Source organism: Carassius auratus, chromosome 28, assembly GCF_003368295.1.
Source record: "Carassius auratus strain Wakin chromosome 28, ASM336829v1, whole genome shotgun sequence".
Lineage (NCBI taxonomy): Eukaryota > Metazoa > Chordata > Actinopteri > Cypriniformes > Cyprinidae > Carassius > Carassius auratus.
In genome coordinates this window covers 12,006,113-12,028,426 of record NC_039270.1, presented here as the reverse complement: position 1 = coordinate 12,028,426, position 22,314 = coordinate 12,006,113, and the positions used below count along the sequence as shown (strand labels likewise).

At 35.8% G+C, this 22,314-nt stretch overlaps 1 protein-coding gene across 2 annotated transcripts in view; it reads right to left on the bottom strand.

The window, feature by feature from the left end:
• The window catches only part of scn4ab (sodium channel, voltage-gated, type IV, alpha, b), a 34,008-nt gene extending 12,340 nt beyond the window's left edge, over positions 1 to 21,668 (bottom strand). Inside the window, exons 1-10 of one of the 2 annotated variants that reach the window (XM_026207793.1) lie at positions 21,546 to 21,668; positions 4,401 to 4,725; positions 4,166 to 4,284; positions 3,937 to 4,026; positions 3,532 to 3,660; positions 1,778 to 1,869; positions 1,402 to 1,653; positions 1,175 to 1,238; positions 852 to 993; positions 30 to 227 (exon numbers count right to left, since the gene is read on the bottom strand). In XM_026207793.1, coding sequence (XP_026063578.1) covers positions 30 to 227; positions 852 to 993; positions 1,175 to 1,238; positions 1,402 to 1,653; positions 1,778 to 1,869; positions 3,532 to 3,660; positions 3,937 to 4,026; positions 4,166 to 4,284; positions 4,401 to 4,670 — 1,356 coding nt within the window. In that variant the 5' untranslated portion in view covers positions 4,671 to 4,725; positions 21,546 to 21,668. Of the gene's footprint in view, positions 1 to 29; positions 228 to 851; positions 994 to 1,174; positions 1,239 to 1,401; positions 1,654 to 1,777; positions 1,870 to 3,531; positions 3,661 to 3,936; positions 4,027 to 4,165; positions 4,285 to 4,400; positions 4,726 to 5,960; positions 6,145 to 21,545 lie in introns of those variants that run through there. The other variant, XM_026207792.1, reaches the window with a different exon arrangement.
• Between the last annotated feature and the right edge of the window lie 646 nt (positions 21,669 to 22,314).

The following is a 22,314-nucleotide window of genomic DNA, read 5'->3' as shown; positions in this document are numbered from 1 at the left end:
AAGGGTCTATGACAAAGTTTATGACAAACCTCAGCTTGTTTCTTGAGCTGTTCCAGGATTTTCGCATACTCTTCCTCCTTCTCTTTAGCTTCTGCAATGGTGGCTTCGTTCTGTTCAGCATACGCCATGGCCACCACAGCCAGAATCAGATTGATGAGGTAGAACGAACCCAAGAAGATGATGACTACAAAGAAGATCATGTATGTCTTCCCTGCAGCACGGAGCGTCTGAAACATTTAAGAGACTTTTTATGCTTCATTCGTGTTTTTGTTCAAGTCGCAGAAGCATGAAAAACAATAGTGCTGCGGATACTTTTTCTTTGCTAAAGAAAGTTCAAATGCTCACAAGTTATTTTATGGTCCAGTTCTCGTTATTAACAAACCATTAACTATGATTTTGCCTCAATAAACTCCCAATTTGCTGCTTATTAATGGTTAGTAAGGTAGTTGTTAAGTGTACGTTTGGGGTAGGATTAGGAATGTAGAATATAGTCATGCAGAATAAGTGCTTTATAAGTACTAATAAACAACCTATATATTAATAATAGACATGCTAATAAGCAACTAGCTAATAGTGAGAACTGGCCACTAAAATAAAGTGTTACCGTTCAAATGAACAGCATTAATTTCCTTCTTCATTTACTGGGTCTTTTCTGGATAAACATATTTTCTTATTAAAAAATAAAATAAAATAAAAACTCTGACCCTAACCATTTAAATGGCAGCACACCTAATACAAGCTTATGTTAAGATGTGTTTTTTTTTTTGCTGCCATTGAAAGTATTGGAGCAATTTGTGCCACATAAAAGAGAGCAAAGAACAACGTGACTTTAACAAGATGCATATACCCACCAACTGGAACAAGTTCTCCCAGAAGTCTTGAGTCATTAGCCGGAAAAGGGCTAAGAAAGCCCACGCAAAGTTGTCGTAACTAGTGTAGCCATAATTTGGGTTTTGGCCAGCTTTCATGCATGTGTACCCTTCAGGGCACTTCCTGTGAACAGCAATGGCAAACAGGTAATTTAAACAACAATATATTTATAGTTTGTTGAAAACGGCTTCCTTGAATACAATAAGTACTGAAATTTCTACTTGCTGCTGGTAATCCACAGTGTCAATTCAAAGTTGATTAAGAGTATTACTTATGAGGAAAATAACATATTTGAATAGCGTACCCTGCATCAGAGCTGTTCCCACATATTAATGGATCCATTTGGCCAGGCACATAGTAGTGGTTCGCTATGGCAGAGGAATGGAAATCAAATGATCAATACCACTGCAAGGAGAATCTGATCACTAAAATGGCTCAAATAATTTAAGCAACAAGTTGTTTTCTTAATAATTCATATGTGCAGCTATCGTGGGCTACATTTCATGTCACATTACTGCTGCAAGAAGTCACCTGGGTTTTCAATATATTCCTGAAAGTCGAATGTGCTGTTGGCAGTGCCATTGATGTCTGTGTAATTGAAGAGCATGGTCAGGTTATCACTGTCGCTCCAGCCAATAGACCGGACACACTTTTGCCGCAAATTTCCCATGAACAGTTGCAGGCCAATGAGAGCAAACACGCTGAGACAGAAGACAGTGAGGATCATGACATCCGCCAATTTCTTCACCGACTGAATCAAGGCCCCAACGATGGTTTTAAGACCTGGAATTTGCAGTTCAGCAAAACCTCAGCTCAGGTATTCCCAAATTATACAAAAACATGTTATGACTTCAAATAGTAGCATTCATATTTCCTGTTACCAGGTGAAATGACATGCTGTATTAACCTGGAATTACAGTTATTGTTTTCAGGGCACGAAGAACACGGAAAGTCCTCAGAGCGGATACATTCCCCAAGTCCACAAACTCAGTGAGGTACCTGTGGGTGAAGTGAAGAGGATTATTATTGGCTTATTATGCTTATTCTTTCAAAACCTCACAATTATACCACTGACACTTCATAAAAAACACCTTGAACATTACATAGATTTTTACAATTTAGTCTTTTACCAAAGATTGACTATTACTGTTATTATAAAAAAAGGTATATTTTACGTATAATTTAGTACAGCACTATTATAGACAATGTAATTACATGGACAGATAATAGTCAATGTTAGATTTAATTAATTGCAACCGCTTCCAACATGTCTGTTTATAGATTTCTGTACATCTGGTTTCGGTACATTGGCAGTGAACATGATTTATGTAACTGTTTCTTTTGAAATATTTCCGGCTGAAGAAAGTGTGCATTCAAAGAAATCTCTTTTACTGAAAGGAACTTTCTTAAATCATATTTTCGTGAGAGTTTGCACAAGCAGAGTCTCAGCATGTTACGAGTGACACTTTGTTTTTCCTCCACAAGTATGGTCTTCTGAGAAGTGGAGAAACTGCTGGGGTAAGAGATATGTTCAGTGTAGACTATATTTAGCTGGAGTGCAACAGTCGATCACAGAAGCCAAATGGCATCATTATCTGTAAACTCTGGACCAATAGCAAGTTGGGCAACTGGATCACGGCGTGTAGTTTTCTGTGAACTGAATTTATGTAGAAGTAGTTCAGGAGATGTTTACTAAAATACTGTGAGAGAATATTGAGAGAAATAAGCTTTGGCTGAAATTTGTAGCTAAAATATCCAACATCCTGCACTCCAACCTGATATATTGAGGATTCAATTGACTAGGCATCAAGGGGAAACACACTAGAAATCACAATTATTCAATTTTTCTGATAACCTACAACAAAAATTGTTCATAGACTACTGTAAGTATACTAACATACTTTTAGGTATTGGTAGCAAGGAATACTATGGATGACAGCAGAGGGAATGCAGTGGTAATAACAACAATGTGGGATCTCAAAAGTCCTCGGACACCATCAGAACTACAATCAAACCGCAGCCTTCCTTGTTCTGAGGAGGGCCGAAGTGGGAAGTTAAGATTCACTGCTAAAAATAGGCCTGGTAAGTGATCTCGCTTTACAAGTGGATAAACATTTTCATTCAGCCAGGCTGGGATTGTAAAGGGAGATGGGGGTGGACCTCGGGAACACGTATGGAGAAGCTGAGGAGGACTGCCTTGAGAGGACCAGGACCTGCACGCAGCCTCATTACACTTTTGGTGATGCTGTAAACAAACTGACCCTTGACCTCTCACATCTGAGCGGGTATTTTCACAATGCTTCTGTGTCTAATGTGGTTGCTGGACTCCACCTATCTCATGCGCCACATACCCTGACAGAGCAAAAACTGATTAGTCACACACTGTGCTGACTATTTGGATCGGCATCTGATTACGGAAACTGCTGTTAAAAATAAAACGGTAACCTATTCCAATCCTCTTCTGAACAATCCGTTTGCATTTAATCACACTGCTAATTGAAGTTTTTAGAATGCAGCATTTTGCATTTACTGTCGCACTTTTTGTTTTGTTCTACATATTTTTTTACATTCATCACTACACTGAAAGCCATAACAAATCTTTGCACTGGCTTGTTTAACCACGGATTTTTACATTTATAGTCATTTCAGGGTCATACTTACGCCATGGAGATGACCATAAAATCCAGCCAGTTCCACGGATCTCGCAGGAATGTGAAGTCACCGATGCAGAAGCCTCTGGACATCACCTTTACAAGCGCCTCAAAGGTGTAGATGCCTGTGAAAACGTACCTGAAAGCGACCAAATTACACAATAAACAATCAAGGCATATAAACCTGTCTTAATAACTTCCACATTATGTTGCCGGTTGGCTCATTTTCTGGGGATTTTAAGTCAAGAGCATTTATTATCAGGCTTGTGCACCGGAAATAAATTAAGAATGTCATTCAGTTTGCCTGAATTTGAATGAAGTTAGTATTGAGAATGGAGAATTGTCATTCAAATTTAAGGAAGCAGAATTATTAAGAATACTGGGGTAGATTTCGGAGATATGTTGCAAATCTTACTCCACTATTTTGCTCCATTCTGGAGGGTCACCCATCGTCATGAAAACGCAGTTTGCCAAGATGGTTAGCATGATGAACATGCTAAATAATTTGTTTTGAAGTAAAGGAGAACTCAGAAGGAATGATCTGTGGCTCTAAATGAAACCAGTCAAATGTTGATATACATTGACAAAATGACATTATATACAGTATATATAAATAGTATTTTCACGGGTTATATGAAGGATATGAATGTATGAGTATTCTTATGGCCACTCGTCGAATAGGGCTGAATGGACTTAGAATGTAGCATGCAGGCTCAGCATTGAATCGGTAGATTGTATTGCCTTTGGTGACCACGATGAACGTCTGCAAAACAAAAAAAGAGACACAAAATCTCTCGTGGTATAAACAATGTTCTGTTAAACCAGATTTGTAAATATTTCTGGACATCTATGCTTTGGTATTTCGCTTTTGCCACTGACTTTTTTGGCTTTGTAGAATGGATCCAACTCTTCCAAAGGAACATTGAGGAGATTCGGTGGAGGGTCTCCGTAGATGAAGGGTAGGGGCTTTCCTGCTTCTAAGTCACTGGTGGGTTTGGGCAGATCCTCCTCAGGCACCTCGATATTCTGGGCCTTCATCTGCTCCTGCTCGGCGGCCTCTTCTGCCATCCGCCGCTCGATCTCGGCCAGCGACTCCAAAGTGAAGGGGCGGAACACATCGGCACCTGTGGGAGGGAGCAGGCTCGCCATCTTGACATTCTGCTGAAGGAGGGCTGCCACCACTTCGGGGTCTCTCAATTGTGCCCTGCAGGGACAAAATGTATATATATTTTACATTATAAATAGCATCTACCATCACAGCTTAATTTCTGCACATACCTACAAAAGTTTTTCTAAGAGTTTGAAATAAAACAGGTTATTCTGAGATTTGAGTTTAAATAGTTAAAGTGACATCACGCTGCATTGGAATTATAAGTTCTATCTGCATTCTGAGCAGTTCTGACACATTGAAATTCCAAGTTTTTGCGTTCCGTAGACTCCTGTAGATAGAAACCTTTTTGTTTTCTTAGAAAAGGTCCAAAATGCATAATCTAAAATACTGTAAGTCGTCACAGAATAAGAAATTGGACAAAAATGTGAGATAGCGTATAATTCCTAGGTGACAATTCTGTACACTACTGAACAAAATACTTTTTTTTTTTACTTTTTTAATACTTTTATATCATCATGATGCTTTAAATTGATTAAAATGTAAAGATTTGTATTGTGTTATAAAACATTCTGTTTCAAATAACTCCTGTTCTTTTCAACTTTTTTTCATAAACGAATCTTGGAAAAAATGTATTCACCAAAATATTAAGCAGAGCAACAGTTTTCAACATTGACAATACTATTTAGAAATGTTTTGGGCATTAAATAAGTATATTTTAATGATTTCTGAAGGATCAGTTGACACTAAACACTGGAGTAATGAGGCTGAAAATTCAACTTTGCCATTATTTAAATAAAATGCTTAAAAAAATTATAATTGTTCATATTTATTTCAAATTCAGACAAAAAAAACATATTTTACATTAAAATATATTTTAATTTATAGTAACTGTTAACATTATTACTGTTTTTTACTTAATTTTTGATTAAATAAATGCAGCCATTAAAAAATCTTACCAACCACAAACTTCTGAAATAACACAAAAATACACTAGTTTTTTTTTTTTTTTGCTTTGTAGAAAGATCCAACTGTCTATATAGTGAGACGACTTTATTAACATCATATTTATTTATTGATTTTTTATAACTGTGAGATATAAATTCAAAATTACAAGAAGACTAATATACAAGGCTCTTTCTTTCTTCAGGACACAGAAAAATAAAAAAGACAACACTAAAAACTAAATCTAAGAACAATATTCGAGTTGAACTAAACTGCACAGTACATCACAGTTAAAGCACTATTTATATCACAGCACTGTCACATACAACAAAAAATGCTGTATACAGACCAAAGAAGTAACCTGTTTGAAAAGTTTTCAAACTTACAGTTGACGTGGCAATAGTTTTAGGTTCTTAGCTCTGTTTGGATGAGCAGCACGATTCCTGCGCCAAACCTCCATTAGGTTTACCTTTCGCTTAGGCATGGCTGCTGTGTCCCCAAGTTCTGTGTACAGTTAAAAACTCTCCACAAACTGAAGGATGTAACTTCAACTGTACGCTGAAATTTGGGGCTGCTTTTCTACTTTTGGGTCAAGCTTGACCAGGATGAGAGCCAGCCCCCTCAGAAACACAAAACAATTCAGTTCACAAAGATTTGATTGAGGCCGAGTTCATTGGGTTGTCTACAAGTGGGTTGTCTGTGAGTTTCCACTTTAAGAGATTTGCTCCAGACAACCCTCAATTTTCTTAGAAAAGAAGTCTCACTTACGTTTCTAAATATGTAAGAACAAAGTTACATTTTTTCAAAATGTTTGAGTATATTTTCCAAGTTATGATATGATAGAAATCACTGGGATTTTAATGTGAAGAATCAACAAACCTGCAGTCTTTTCAAGTGACCTTAGTCAAGTGGGCTTATTGAAGTGGCCTTATTGAAGTCTCTGTGTAGACTCTACACAGTGGCAATGTGAAGCGGTGAGTCACTGCACGTGTGCGTACATGGACAGAAGAGCACTGCTAACTTCCCAGAAGCTGTGTTTTGGTGCCAGATCCACCCAGCAGGGGGCTGGTCACTATCACATCTTTCTTCTGTCTTCACAGTTTTTGAAATACATTTTCTAATTTGAATGGATTTCTTTGGTCATTTTGAAAACAGCAATAATGAATTTGATTGGCAGCTTCTATAGGACGGATGTTCAAAAAGTTCATGCCATCACATTTTTTTAAGATATTAGGTAGGTCAACTAGAAATAATTTACTCCACATGTTTGGTGGACTATAGTATAAAATCAGCTTATTTCATTAAAAAAAAGGAAAAAGACACACTTTGACTAATAAAATGCCAAAACAGCTGCCATGTCAGAATGCAATTTTTGTATTCAGATATGAAATATACCTCAGTCAATGAATTTTATGCATATGAAAACAAAGCTTTGTGGGACATAGTTAGGGTCTTTAATGTCATGCACTGTATAGATGTCCCAGCTCTTGTCCTAGTTTTTGTCTACTGGAAGATTTTTGGAAAAAATGTTTTGTCAGCAAAACAACTGTTTGGTTGTTAAGAGTACAATTCATTGAACATGCTGTACTTCCATCCCTCACAGACGCGTTTTTTGCTGGGTGTATGCTGCTCCTTAAAGCACTGGTCAGCGGGCAAAGGCGAGCTTGGGTCATTCACAAACTCACCTGTTCTGACAGGAATGTGATACGACCTACAGTCTTTAATGAGGCCTATTATGCTCGGCACGCCTGCCGGTGATTAATATAGCTGTCACCCTCTGGCAAACAGGTGTCTGGGTCCTTCAGATTGTGCCACAGTGAATTTATGAAATTTGTTATGATTTAAAACGTCGGCCTGAAGTTGGGAGCGACCGAAGTCGAGGACTCATGCTGTACCTCAGCAGCTGCTGTAGGCCATCACCCTGAACGGCATCAGGTTACTGGTGACTCCACTCATTCCTGCCGTGTGTTTGCACGCTTACATTGTGCCGATAGACAAGCCCCGCCTCCTGCTAAATTCCTCCCCGCCCACCACTTCATCTCTCTGTGGAGTCTTAGCTTTTTTATTCAAGGACCCCTAAAATCATTACATCCTTTTTGTCAGTGCCTTTTTCTGTGTTTTAAATATATACACCAATTGTGTTCTGAAACGAGGCGGCAAAGTCCTCAAAAATGTTTTTATTTTATACATATATATATATATATATATATATATATATATATATATATATATATATATATATATATATATATATATATATATATATATGTATTAGGGCTGTCAAATGATTAAAATTTTTAATCAAATTAATCAGAATTTTCAGTGGATTAATAATGATTAATCACTATTTGCAATTACACCTGAATCCTAACCATTTTTTTTTTCTGAAATGCGTACCAAAAGATAAATAACAGGACACAGAAACATAATTTTCATGTATTGATTCATCAATATGTGGTTCTTTTTTTCCTGAATTTCAAAAGTTTAACATTTACTTAATCAAATTTACCTGAGCACTATATCAAACCATGCCATTTAACTACAGATAGTGTAAGAGTTTTAGGTGAACCAGTGGTTAAATATAGCCACATATCTATGAAAATATGCATAGAGAAACTCAAAAGAATGAACTCAGAAACACAAACATGCGCCCTCTGCACTCTGGGCACTCTTGTTTTTGGGAGGTGTTCAATTGCTCTGCCACAATATTTTAGGATCGATATTTTCACGTTCTGAAGGCTTCAAGTGCCAGTAAAACCAAGTAAAAATGCAAATGCTTTTCCAAACAGCTGTAATTTTCGCTGCATTGCATGTAGGCGTTCTGCGCATGCGCAGTGTGAAACACAGGACGCTATAACAGGAAGAAGCTCCAGCGGATCAACTACCAAAGTCGTCTCTGTTTATCGAGCTTGGCATGAATGTATTTGAGAGTAATTGGGGTAAAACCTTAAGCTTCTTCGGTGTTTTCGTCGCGGCGCTCGCCGCTGTTTTTTACTATCTTGAGAATTCTGAGATCGACGAGACTTTTCCTGACCTGAATAATTTGTCACACTGCGCATGCGTGAAATGGGTTAAAAAATTTGACGTAATTAACGACAAACAACTAATTAATGCCGTTAACGCGCTATTTTTGACAGCCCTAATATATATATATATATATATATATATATATATATATATATATATATATATATATATATATATATATATATAAATAACGTAATTTCATGTCCCAATCACACAATTTCTTGTATTTAAAAAAAACATTTAAATTAAATTAATATATTTAAATGAATTTTCTTTTTATTAAAGCCCAGAATCTCTTTTTTGGGATCATCAGTCATAAGTGCTCAGTAAATATTGTTCACAAACGCGAAGAGGACACAAGAGGATTTGTTGTATGAACCAATCACAGCCGAATATAACCAATCATATCGAGATGGAGGCATTGCCTTCTCTCATGTGACTTTCCCCCATTGATTCTCAATTACCCCCCACCAAACTCTCTGCACGCTTTAGAGGATCTGTTAAAACTCAATGGGCTCAGGGGAGGCAGGAGAGATGCAGAGTCGCTGTTGGATAATGTTTCTTTAGAAAAACATACAGTACACATTTTAATGTTATGTTTTGTAATACTGGCATTGTCTTATTTTTGTACCACAATTTTTCTTTTCATCCAATATTTTGAGGAGGCACTCCTCAGAGGAAACGCCCCTGATATACACACAGGGCTGTTATCAATATTGACAATTTTCTGTTATATCTCTCTCTCTCTCTCTCTCTCTCTCTCTCTCTATATATATATATATATATACGAACAGTAAACAATAATATTATGAAATATTTTGACTGTTTAAAATAACCATTTTATATAAGAATATATTTGACAATTTTAATTTATTTCTGTGATGCAAAGCTGAATTTTCAGCATCATTACTTCAGTCTTCAGTGTCACATGATCCTTTAGAAACATTCTGATACACTGATTTGCCACTCCATAAACATTTCTTATCATTATCAATGTTGTAAACAGTTGTGCTGCTTAATATATGTGTAGAAACAGTAATACTGTATTTATTTTTTTAGGATTTTTAGATAAATACAAAGTTCTAGAATATAAAACCTTTGCAGCATTACAAATAGTTTTCTGTCACTTTTCATATATATGAAATATGAATATGAAATATATAAGTGTGTGTATAGAAATCTCTTCTTCCTGTTTTTCTTCTCTTTTATCAAGACTTCACACTGTACACAACAGATTCACTTCACAAGCTGAAAGTGCTCATTTTTCCCCTCCTCAAATGCCACCCTGAGCTCTTTCGCTCTTTCTGTGAGTCCACACATCATTGTGAGGTTGGTAAAAGGCCCTTCTGAAGCCTAACATCTCAGATGGGACACCCTACAGTCTTGTAGACTTCTCAGACTTGCAGGACTGCAAATGCACATCAAGTGCTCCATTTGGGACAGGGCCTTCCAAAGGACTGTAAACCCGTTAGATTGGGTTACATGTACTGGACTGCAAGCCACCTCAACTGTTCCCTCCTCCAAACATGCTCCTGTCAGGTTATTTTTCATCTCAGCTGCCAGAGATGAATGATGGCTGATATTTTCCCACAACTATTGGGCTTCACTGTGCCAATCTGGTCTCCTTCTGATCCCACACTCTTGAGTTTGTGCTTTCTGTCTCCTTTTCTTCGTCTCTCAGAGAGACCAGGGCAACAAGAGAGACACAGTCATCCCTGTTACGCAGTACCAGTGCAGTGTATTTTTTTTTTTCTCCAAGCAATGTTTGCGTGGCAAAATAATGTCTCTGATATATCCTCATTTGGGGGCTTTTATTATCAAAGATTGTCACTTTCAATTAGTTAATTATCATATTTAATAGGTTTTTAATAATTTCACAGGCCTTGTCTAACAATATAATAAATCTTCTCTCTGATTGTATATATATATATATATATATATATATATATATATATATATATATATATCTCTTAAAGGAAGGGCATACACAGAATCACCCATCAATGGTTTTTAATGGATTGTGTCAGACTTGGTGACAGCCACCCGGGCCACCAGAGCTCACAGTCAGCAGATCAGAGACACAGTTTCTGCTTGTGCCGAATCGCTACGCACCATATACTGTGAAGCAGGGGGCCCGAGGTGAGACCTGAGAACTAGCGTCTCCCTGACACAGACGCAATCCAAACAGGCCATTAAAGTCAGAAAATCTGATACATCCAAGCTGACAATAAACAGACAGGAGTGAAGTTCCAGATGGCAACATGTTCAACGAGTGTTTTCACCCGGCAGAACAAGGCATCAGTTGTGTAGGGCCAGTATAGGGTCAATGGGGATTTACACTAGTCGTGGACTCCTCACTGTGCTGACAATGCCACCAGTCACACGAGCAGAAAGGCTAAACTGGGTCTGTAGCGGCTAGAGGTTTGCCGTAACAGGGCCTTTCTATTCCAAAATGCTGTTTAGGATCATACTGGTCTCAAAACAACACTTAATTTTAGTCAACATACAGCAAGACTCAAATTACTTTTGGACTAAAATATGGGGTAAAGTATGTAGGGATGTAGGGCAGAGTAGAGTGAGTATAGTGAAAAATAAATAAATGCATAAAAAAAGTAAGATGATAAAATGTTTAAAAAAAAAAAAAAAAAAAAAAAAAAAACCCAGAAAACATGGAAAATGTCGATTTTCAGACACTGGAATTCTACCATAAAAAATAAATAACAATTAATTAATGCTAACATATATTCTGAAAAGTTAAGTGCTGTTTTACCACAAGTTCATTTTCATATCTCAAATGATGCACAGACATTATATTACATTTCAAACATTTTTCAGATATTTTTTTGTTTTTTTAAACTTTTGCTAAGGCTAATTTCATAGCATTTTACAGTATGTACTCTATATACAAAATATATATGTGTATTTTTTTTTTGGAAAGCTATAAATATAACTAATAAATTAAAATAAAAATGATTCAATAATAAAACAAAATTACTCAATTACTAAGTAAACTTTAATATATGTTATGCTGGTATCAAATTTTCATGTTGCAATTAATTGCTAATGCTTTTATCATGGTATACGGTATAACCACGGTATTGAAATTTACAGTAGTTTAAAATAAGTGGCCATATTACAGTATAACAGATTTAAGAACTTTTTTCTTATAACAAAAATGAAACTGAACATTTAAATATAATAAAGCAATACAGAAAAATATATAAAGTTAAACGTTTTACACAGATTCAAGTGAAAAAGATCTATAAAGACCCATTGGTATCACTTTACAATAAGATCTCATTAGTTAACCTCAGTTAATGCATTAACAGTCACAATGCTACTTTTAATACAGAAGTTAATAATCTTTGTAAAAAAAAAAAAAAAAAAAGTTTATTAATGTTAGTTCATTAAATAATGCGGTTTCAACTTTCGATTTCAACAACGTGTTATTAAATATTGGAATACCTAAGATTAATGAATATTCCGAAGATTTTTCATTGGCAGTTTATGTTAACTAATGAATTAACTAATGTTAACTAATGAAACCATAATGAAAAGTTGTGAATGAACAATAAAGAATAAAAACACTTTCAAACAATATCTATGGCATGTTGTAGTCCAGATTAAAATAAAATAAAAATTATAAATAGCCTATTAAGTCTAAATATTTAAGTATTTGGCGTTGTGATATAAATCATAGCAAATCCAAAAATCTGAATGGCTATTTAAATAAATTTTAAAAAGTAGCACAGCTGCTTTATTTATGGGGTTTCCAGGGTAGCGGCTGCATTTTCTGCAGTTTAGCACCATCTGCTGTCAGAGAGGGAATGTGCTTTCATTCAGCGCGTCTCTCACGTGTTCCTCATGTGCTTCTCTTATGTGCGCTTGTTTACATCAGAGCGCATGCGCTCTTTCAAGCAGCATACAGCGGTGTTGTGCATTTTGAAAAGTATTCTTAAAATGCATTCCAAATTCTGAATAATTTTTAATGTATAATTATTCACAGTTTTTAGAAGTGCCCACGATAACAATATCGTGCATATTCATTACCATGATATATCGCATTACCGAATACTGGCACTTGTCTAGTTTTAATTAAAATCTTTCACCAAATTTTCATTTTCATATTTCCAATATGTATAGAAATAACATTTTGGTAATTGGCTTTCTTGACAATTTTTTGTTAAGACTAATTTCATAGCTATAGCATTTTATAGGATGTAACATAAATATACACAATTAAAAACACATTATGTCTTTTGTAAACATCAGTTCAAACAAACAAGTACACACAAACTGATGGAACAAACTACATAAACACACACTGATATTCTATTTAATACATAAATAACCATTTGATATTTTTTAGTCATAGTTTTAATTCATGTTAGATTTAATCTTTTTACGATGGATTTTCTTAGTTCTATTTAAAGTCTAGGTCTGAGACATAGGTTACTTAGATTTTTTTTAAGAAAATGCATAAATAAATGTCCTGGAGGGAAAAAATGGACAAACGTGTTCATACATATTATAAGATCTGCTGTTGCTCAGGACCTGCCACATGAGAGAGGGCAGATCAGGCCAGCAGCGTGAAGCTGATCAACACAAGACTGTCTCACAGGAACAAGTGTCACTCCAGCATCAGGCTATTCTGTTCCACAAACAATGTTGCACGGCTTTAGGCCTTTGGCTCCAGTGCCAGAGACACTGAAGGAATCCACAAGCGTGTATAAAGCGAGGTGGAGGGGAGGTTTAGAAACAGGATGTTCGTGGAGAGCTGCCGATGTACCGTATCATGTGGAGGACTGACAGCAGGCCATGTTTATGAGCCTCTCGCACATTCTCAGTTTCACAAATAAGAGAATTTACATAAAGTGGAGCAGCAGCCCACTGTTAGCACAGTGAAATGGTAAGAGACTACTGATTCTACATGCATATATATTCCTTTCCCCATTAAGGCTATTTTTAACCAAACACAGCAGTGAATTACAGTGTAAGCTGTCAAATAAAATCTACATTTACATTAATGCATTTAGCAGAAACTTTTTTTCAAAGCTATAACTCAAGGCTTAAAAAGGCTGATTTAATAAAGTTGTCCATTATTAATACAAAAAGAGATTTTTTCATTTCACTAAATGAGCTGTAATAAAATAAAATACACGAAAGGCCTTGACAATCACAGTTTTCATATTAAACAAAGTTTAAAGTTTGGGCAGGGCATACACTACAGTTCAAAGGTAAGGGGTCAGTAAGTTTTTTTTTTTTTTTTTAAGGAAATAAATACTTTTATTCAGCAAGGACCTAATAAATTGATCAAAATGACAGTGAAGGCACTTGTACTGAAAAAAAAATACTTTAATTTTTTAACCAATTCAATAAATGCTGTTCTTTTGAACTCTTCATCAAAGAATCTTGAAAAAGGTTTCATGGTTTCCACAAAAATATTAAAGCAGCAAAGCTGTTTTTAACATTGATAATGATAAGACAATGTTACTTGAGCAGCAAGTCAGCATATTCAGCTGATTTCTGAACAATCATGTGACATTGAAACTAGAGTAATTATGATGCAAACAAAATAGTTTTGCATCACAGGAATACATGACATTTTACAATATATTCAAATAGAGAACTCTTATTTTAACTTGTCGTAATATTTAATAATATCCTGCTGTTTTCATTGTATTTTTTATCAAATAAATACATCCTCTGTAAACATCGAAAGAGATTTCTTTCAAAAAATCATACAAAGCCCAAATTTGAACAGTAGAGTATATATTTTTTAAAGTTGTTGATAGACTTGAATTATCAGTGTCAATAATTATCAATAATCATTGCCATTAACAATGATATTAGGCAGAGAAAGCCTCAAAGCTAACAAACATAGATCAGAAGCCACATAACTGTAATAAAGGTAAAGTCAAAGAAAGTAAAAAGTGACTGAAGGGAAACAGTACTAAAGAACGCCGGACATATAGGAATCAGCTCAGTGTTCAGAGATGACTAACAGTGAATAACGTGTCCACTTGTTCAAGTCATGACGATAGGAGCTTTTTTGAGCAAGCATTACAACAGTGTTCATGACAACACTTAGTCACAGCTACAAGTGGCCACTCCACTGTCCCATCACCCCGCCGCCGCTGGGTCTCTCAGATATGAAATACAGTACCGTTCCTCCATCAGTGGCCTGTCATAAAACCACTCGTAGCTCTGATAAAGCGACGCCATAACGTGCTTTCAAAGAGCCCTGGACACAGACAGTCTCTCTCTATCTTCTTGTTCTCTTATGCATGCACACGTTGTGTTCTCCTGCTCTCGTGGAGTCATATCTCGTTTGTACTCGGGCACACTTCAACACTCTGACGCTTAGCGATCGCCTCTTGTCTAGCATCCTCACCCTGTGTGACCGCACGCGCTCCAGCCAAATACTCCATGTATGTATTCTGATGTATAGCCTACTCTTGAACATTTCATGAGGAAAGCAAAACCATTTCAAGTTCAACAGTGAATTCTGCTAACACTGCACTGATACTGAGAAAGATCTCCAGCAATGTTATGGCCATGGCAGTGTCCCCGCTCTCCCCTCCTGTGACCTCTGACATTACTAACCGCCCTTAACAACAGCTATTCTGCTCTTTCTGATTATATGAAATCATACTCATGTAGCTGCTTCACAATGTGACAGACCTAGAATATGCAGCAATACTACACTATTCTCTGTGGAAACACACCAAAACATTTGGCAGTGCACTGAAACACAACTGGTGGAGAATTTACTGCACTCAGAAGTTCTCAGTAAGTTTCACAAATAATTACAAAGGAACAGCAATTACACATTGAGTTTACTGACAGAAATATTATTTTCTTGTAAACATACTCTAATAATCTTTGTTTTATTTACAGCTTTGAACAATAGTTTTTACAGTCTAGCTCTAATAACTTCTAAATATCAAAACGTTGTTGTAATTTCACCTAATAACAGTTTTAAACTTAAAAAATAAAATAAATAATAATAATAATAATAAATCACTGACCAGCTTAACATCTTAAAATCTGTATTTTTGTCAAGTCTTACAATTAAGATTTTTCAATTAATCTTATACAGGGTTTCATTGTCTTTATCATAACACACAATGAAAAAATAAAATAAATTAAATTAAAAATAAATAAATTATAATACAAAAATAAATAAAATAAAATATAAAACAACACAAAAACAGGGTTTTGTTGTTTATCATAACCACAAAAAAAAAAAAAAAAAAAAAAAAATAATAATAATAATAAAATAATAATCTAGGACATAGTCTTCACACACACACACACACACACATGACTTCTCACAACATTTCCTCATGTCCTCCCTGACATGTTATCAGGGTTGTGCACTCTTCTCATTCTGTTAAACCCATTGGGACTGTATTTCTCCAGTTTCAGTGCTAGTGGCCAAGCAAGCATGAGAATCAAGACCTTGTCACAGCGGCCAAGAACAAACTAAACTCTAAGGCTAAACTCTACTGCTGTCACAAGCTTGGATCACTTTACATCCAATGCTGCTGTCTAGCGTGGCCCAGTTTTATTTTCCAATGACGAAAAGCATAAAACATCTCAATCATACGGTCATCACGCAGTCACAGATCATGACACACAGGTACACACACATACTTACACAAATTTACAACTATTTATTTGATCAAAATACACTAAAACAAAAATAGTGTGGAATATTATGACAATTTAAAACAACTTTTTTTCTGTTTTAATATAATTCTGTAAAAAAAATATCTATTTATTTGTGTTATGCGAAGCTGAATTTTGAGTCTTCAGTGTCACAGGATCCTTCTGAAATATTCTAATATAACTGATTTGAAACATTTATCCTCATTAACAATTTTGAAAACAGTTGTGCTGCTTAATATATATATATATATATATATATATATATATATATATATATATATATATATATATATATATATATATATATAATATATATTTTTTTTCTACTGTTTAAAAATTTAAAAGGACAGCATTTCTTTGAAATAGAAATCTTTTCTAACATAATTAATGTTTTCACTGTCACTTGCTGAAAAAAATTATTATTTATTTTAATTTTTTTTTTTACTTGACCTGATATATATAATGTGTTCAAATAGAAATAAAGAACAAAACAGCAGCACTTTCACAAGTGGTCTCAGGCTTTGAGAGCCACTGTACCCCAGTGCACATTTATGAAAACATCTCCCTGCAGAGTCAACCAAACTAGATGAATGCGTCTTCAATGTCAGCACAGGCAAAAAATCTGCGGACATAAGATCTGAGGCTTCCAAGTGGGAAATGTATACCATTAATGCAACTTTATTAAGTAATCATGGTATACATTTCCAGTGCTGAAGGGCAGCGTAGGAAGTGATGATCTGCCTTGTGCAAGGCATGCATCTGAATTGAACAGGCAAACTAATTAAACGCAGAGGTGTGAAACTCCATCGCTCATGTGCCCCAGTCTCAAGATACCCACACATCAACGTCATCTCATAACCGACAGTCCCAGACACGCTTTAGGGCTCCCATACTGGGAAAACTGGAATTCATTCAATCTCACAAAGAGTCTGGCTTTTACCAGGAAAACATCTCTAAACAATGAATCAGTTGTCAGTTTTCCATTCCCCTGCACAGCCAATCCTAGCAAACTCTCAAAGAGGAGGTCCAGCGAGCAGTAGCGCAGGCGTCACTTCGAGGAGCCAGAGTCAGGACTTAAATGGAGTTTGGGCTGCTGACAGGTATTAATACGAGACAGAGACTCCAACCTGATCTGTGTGTCTAATGAAGGCCCGCGGGACAGGGGGCAACCTGGCCCCCTGAGATATCTTGCTCTCTTACTCATGGCATAAGCCTGGCAAGGATGTCGCAAGCTTTGGTAGGGTCTGGCAAAGAGTAGCAGGAGAGTAGTTGATCTGGGCCTAGACGTTCAAGAGCATGCATTTGATCCTCTCACTTCCAAAAGGCAGCAGATGAAGCCATCGGCTCCCTAAAGACAGCCCTCCACTCACTTGCAGGACAGCAGGTGACCATTTAGCAGAGGCTCGCATAGTGAGGTTGTCACGATACCAGAATGTCTCTAGTCTATGACCTACAAATTGAATTAGATTATTCTTGATTCTAGTTTCAATGCCACAGCAAAACCTAAAACGGCATTAAACACACTTGCTACTGAAAAGTTCTGTGACATGTAGTTCATGACCTTGGTCTGTTTGAGTAGCTATAGCACTACTGCTTGCCACTGTGTTTTGCTGCTGTTTCAAGCAACATTTCCAAGTTCAACTGCACGATCTTACTGTGATGAGGGCTTGGCTCATGAATATTAATGAGTTTATGTGACTGCATGCATCATGAAAGTTAGAAAACAACATTAGCACGACCAAATAACATAACATTCATGAAACAGACCATGCTTTCATAAACTATGGCATTCAAATATTTGGGGTCGGTACAATTTTGTAATGTTTTTAAATAGCAGTTCAGATTTTTTTTTAAAAAGAGCAATATTGTGAAATATCATCACAATTTAAAATAACTGTTTAGCCCATTCGTTTTCCAAGATACTTTAAATCCTGAAGCATTTATTTGAAATAGAAATGTTTGTAACATTGTAAATGTTTTTACTGTCACTTTTGATCCATTTAATGCATCATTGCTGAATAAAAGTATTAATTTCTTTAACAATCTGACTGACTCCAAAGCTTCGAACAGTAGTGACTCACTGGTCATTCTGCAAGCTCTTACTCTATTGTACAAGGGCAACATTTCTTGCCTCATTAAAACAGAAAAAAAAAACAGAACAAGTTTCAAGAACAACATAACAAAATCAAAGCAGTAATATTTTGAGAATAAATTCAAAATTATGATCATTAAGATGATGCTTCTAAACCTTATATTGTTTGCTTAAAAATGCTTAAAAATTATATTTTTACTTAAACCAGACTTATATCTACTTATACAGAACTAAGAAATGTTGCAGCTTAATATGCAATCACATTGTAATTGCTGTTAATAGTGCTCATCGTCTGGCTGACTACGTCTTGTATTAATTTTTCTGAAAATTCCTGTCAATTACACATAAACTGACAGTCACCAATTATAAGCTAAGTCTAAATATTGTAGAAACTTAATTTTCTGTAAAGGTGCTTTGCAATGATTTGTATCGTAAAAAGCACTATACAAATAAACTTGAATTGAATTATGGAGCAGCTAATGCCTGTTTTAATTTGAACCTACAACCTTTCTCATTTAACCGTAAATGTTAAAATAATTAAATGTTGTACAAATAATCCATCAAATGTATAAAGAAAAACCCCTAATTGAATATGTTCACACTGTATTACAGATGCTTATATGCTTGAATGGCCACACAGATTCACACATGTGAACTAGAGCGTCTGAGGTCAGTATGTCTGTAAACAGGATGTCTCTGGAGGTGAATATCTGTGCTGAGAGATGGAAGAGAGACAGAATGTCGGCTCTAATGGCCAGATCAAAGGGAACTACTACCAAAGAGACATCCTGCAGTGACATGGGACAGTCTCAGCCATGCAGTGCATCTGAAACCGAAATCTGAATCTCAGTGTTTTATCCAAGGGTAGGAGGAGATAGTTCATGTCCATAAGTGTCTGGTCAGGAGTTAAAACATCTAAAAGTGTCTCCAAAAATAAAGCCCGGCTATAAAAGAGGAATTCTATATTCATGCAGCAAGTTGCCTAGCAAAGGTAAACAGCCGACACTCTGCTTAGCGTCATCATCTCTGGACCCTGGTTAAATCACTGTAACACATGCTGCCTGCTAGCTTGCTGCTTAAAGGGTTTTGTGAATGTATCCACTGTAAACTAAATAAAGCTATTTGATAGTATATTCAAAAAAATCACAAATCCATAAATATTACATTTCTTAATTTTACATTATCTGAAGGATTTATCATATCTGGAAGATGTTGTCATGTAAAAATTAAATATGTCATATATATATATATATATATATATATATATATATATATATATATATATATATATATATCTATACAGTTCAAAAGAAAAAATCTGTTACATTTATTTAACAGATTTTTTTTTTTTTTTTTTTTTACAAATAATATTTGGAACAACTTAGAAGTCTGTATTGTCACTTTTGATCAACTGATGCATCCTTACTAAATAAAAGTTTGGTAACACTTCATTTTAAGGTGTCCTTGTTACACATGTTACATGTAATCACTACAATATATTATGCATAATTACATGTAATTAACCCTAAATCAAACCTTAATCCTAATCATATAGTAAGTACATGTAGTTAATTAATATTACTCAGTACTTAGATGTATACTTACACTGAAACAAGGACACCTTAACATAAAGTGTAACCAAAAGTTTATTTGTTATTCAGTGTCCATCTTATTCTTCTCGTAAAAATGTGTGTGAATATTTGTCAAATCTGTCTTTGGCCTCCGGTCTTACTTGCTTCATACTGATGTGTCATATTATATCAGTGTATTATCTGAATTATGAACACACTGGTTTGTAACGTTACTGCACGTTACTCTTCTCAATATTTCCCTATAGCAGCTAATGAACCAGAAGTCTTGCACATAGGCTTACTTCCACGTTTAGGAATAAGGTGGATATCATTAGACAGAAAATGACATTCTTGTCTCTTCTCACTTCTTACTCATCAAGATTCAGACCGGCACAGATTTCTAGCCTAAACTATCATTGCACAAATGAAGATGTGATCATTATACTCTGTCATAAAAACCTAACCTGTGATACTAATCAGTTTTTGACCCCGTGTGCTCTCTTCTAAAGTTCCTGATACAAATCAAAGAGTCAGTAATGATGAGCTCGATGGAGTGTCAGCCGACACATCTGCCAAAGCCACTGTTTCCTCTCACCTCAACTGACTGTGCGCAGTATTTCAGATTATCATTCATGCAAACCTGCAGCAGAACCACAAACAACAAGAAGTGACCCATCCTTAAATAATGAGCACATGGCACCCCATAAGCAGGACTGTCATCCGGGGGGACAACATGAATGTTGTTTGGGGCTCTGTGATGAAGATGTGCACTAAGTTCCTCTGAGAGGAAAGAAAAAAGTATCTTCAGGATTACAACAACAAGAAACAGCTGAAACTCCTGATAACTGATTTTAGGCTTTATCTCAGTATATCAGTGGACTTCTCTAACCAAACGAACTGCAAAATGAAGTGCAAGTGCATGCACTTCTTCTGTGAGCATCATCTTTAAGAGAAAAAATGATCAATAAAGTGAGACACAGACAGTTGATCAACACAGAAGCAGGCATGGGGCGATCAGAGAGACTGTTGGTGGGTACTGTGAGTGACCTCTCCACTGCAATCAGTGCCTCTGTGAATAATAATCAGCATTTCTCCATTAGTTATTTGACAGAAAAGTATTTATATAGAGAGAGTAGATCTTACAACTTTGAGATGTGTACTTCAAACACTGAATGTGTAAAAATATCAACACATTGTTTGCCATAAAGAGCACCTATTACAACCAATAATTGGGCTCAGCAGGTGGATCTTTGTAATCCATACTATAAACAGAATATGTCATAAAAATCACAATAACAGAAAAATTAGGAAATAATAAAACTACAAAGCACAGATATACTTAAGTTTTCTAAAAGCAAAAAAAAAAAAAAAAAAGTAGTATTAGTAATCAGTAATAGCTGATGTTTTGAACCAATAGAATATTTGGAAAAACTTATTCGGCTATGTTGCATAAAAGCACAAATCAACTCTGAAGTTCAAACTTCAATGCCAAGTTATTAAAGACTAAGAAGATCAAGAGTGCTTTTAACCAGTCCATTTACATGTGTTGCCAGTACATGACGACCACTAAAATATCCTTAATCTTTTTTCTTTTCATTTTTCATTACCTTTCTCAGCAAGACAGAAGGTTTTCCTTGTATCGTACGTCCGAAGGTTAGTGTTTGTTCAAATCCACGCCGACACTTCTGCTGGTCTGGGAGAAAGTCCAGGCTCCGGGCAGCTGTCGCTCACGCGCGGGTGTCTTGCATGAAACCTGAGAAACGCCTCAGGTAGGATCATCACTTCGCCTTAAACTTCTGACTCTCTGCCAACTTCCCACAAATCTCACACTCCTGGGGGATAAAACCCGGATTACGATATAAAATTAATGGTAATTTTCAAACAGCATAATAATGTCCGTGGATAATGCAGTCCACTATATCTTAACATGCTGACAGGAGTGAACAAGTTTGTAGGTTAATTAAGACGGTTCTTACGGTGGCGTCACACTTGACTGAAGGTGGATGTTCAACATCATCTAGAGAATTTTAGAACTAATAACTTTAACTGTATCATATATGTATTGACAATTAAAGAGCTATCCTTTGGAATTTTTAAATAATTTACCACTACTCCACAGGCCATCTGTGCCAAGTCAAACTATTGCAACATCACCATAACCTGACATTATAAAATACGTGTTGTAGTTTCCTCTTAAAATACACACATAAAGGCTAAACATACTACATTTCTTACACTAACCAGATTATTTATACACATATATCAATTTTGTAGAGAAATGTGTCGACGTTTGCTCAAGCGACCACAGTCAAATGCGCCAACAGCCATCTCGATTTTGAAGGAGCGTTTCATTGGTTGAACAGACTGAACGAGTCT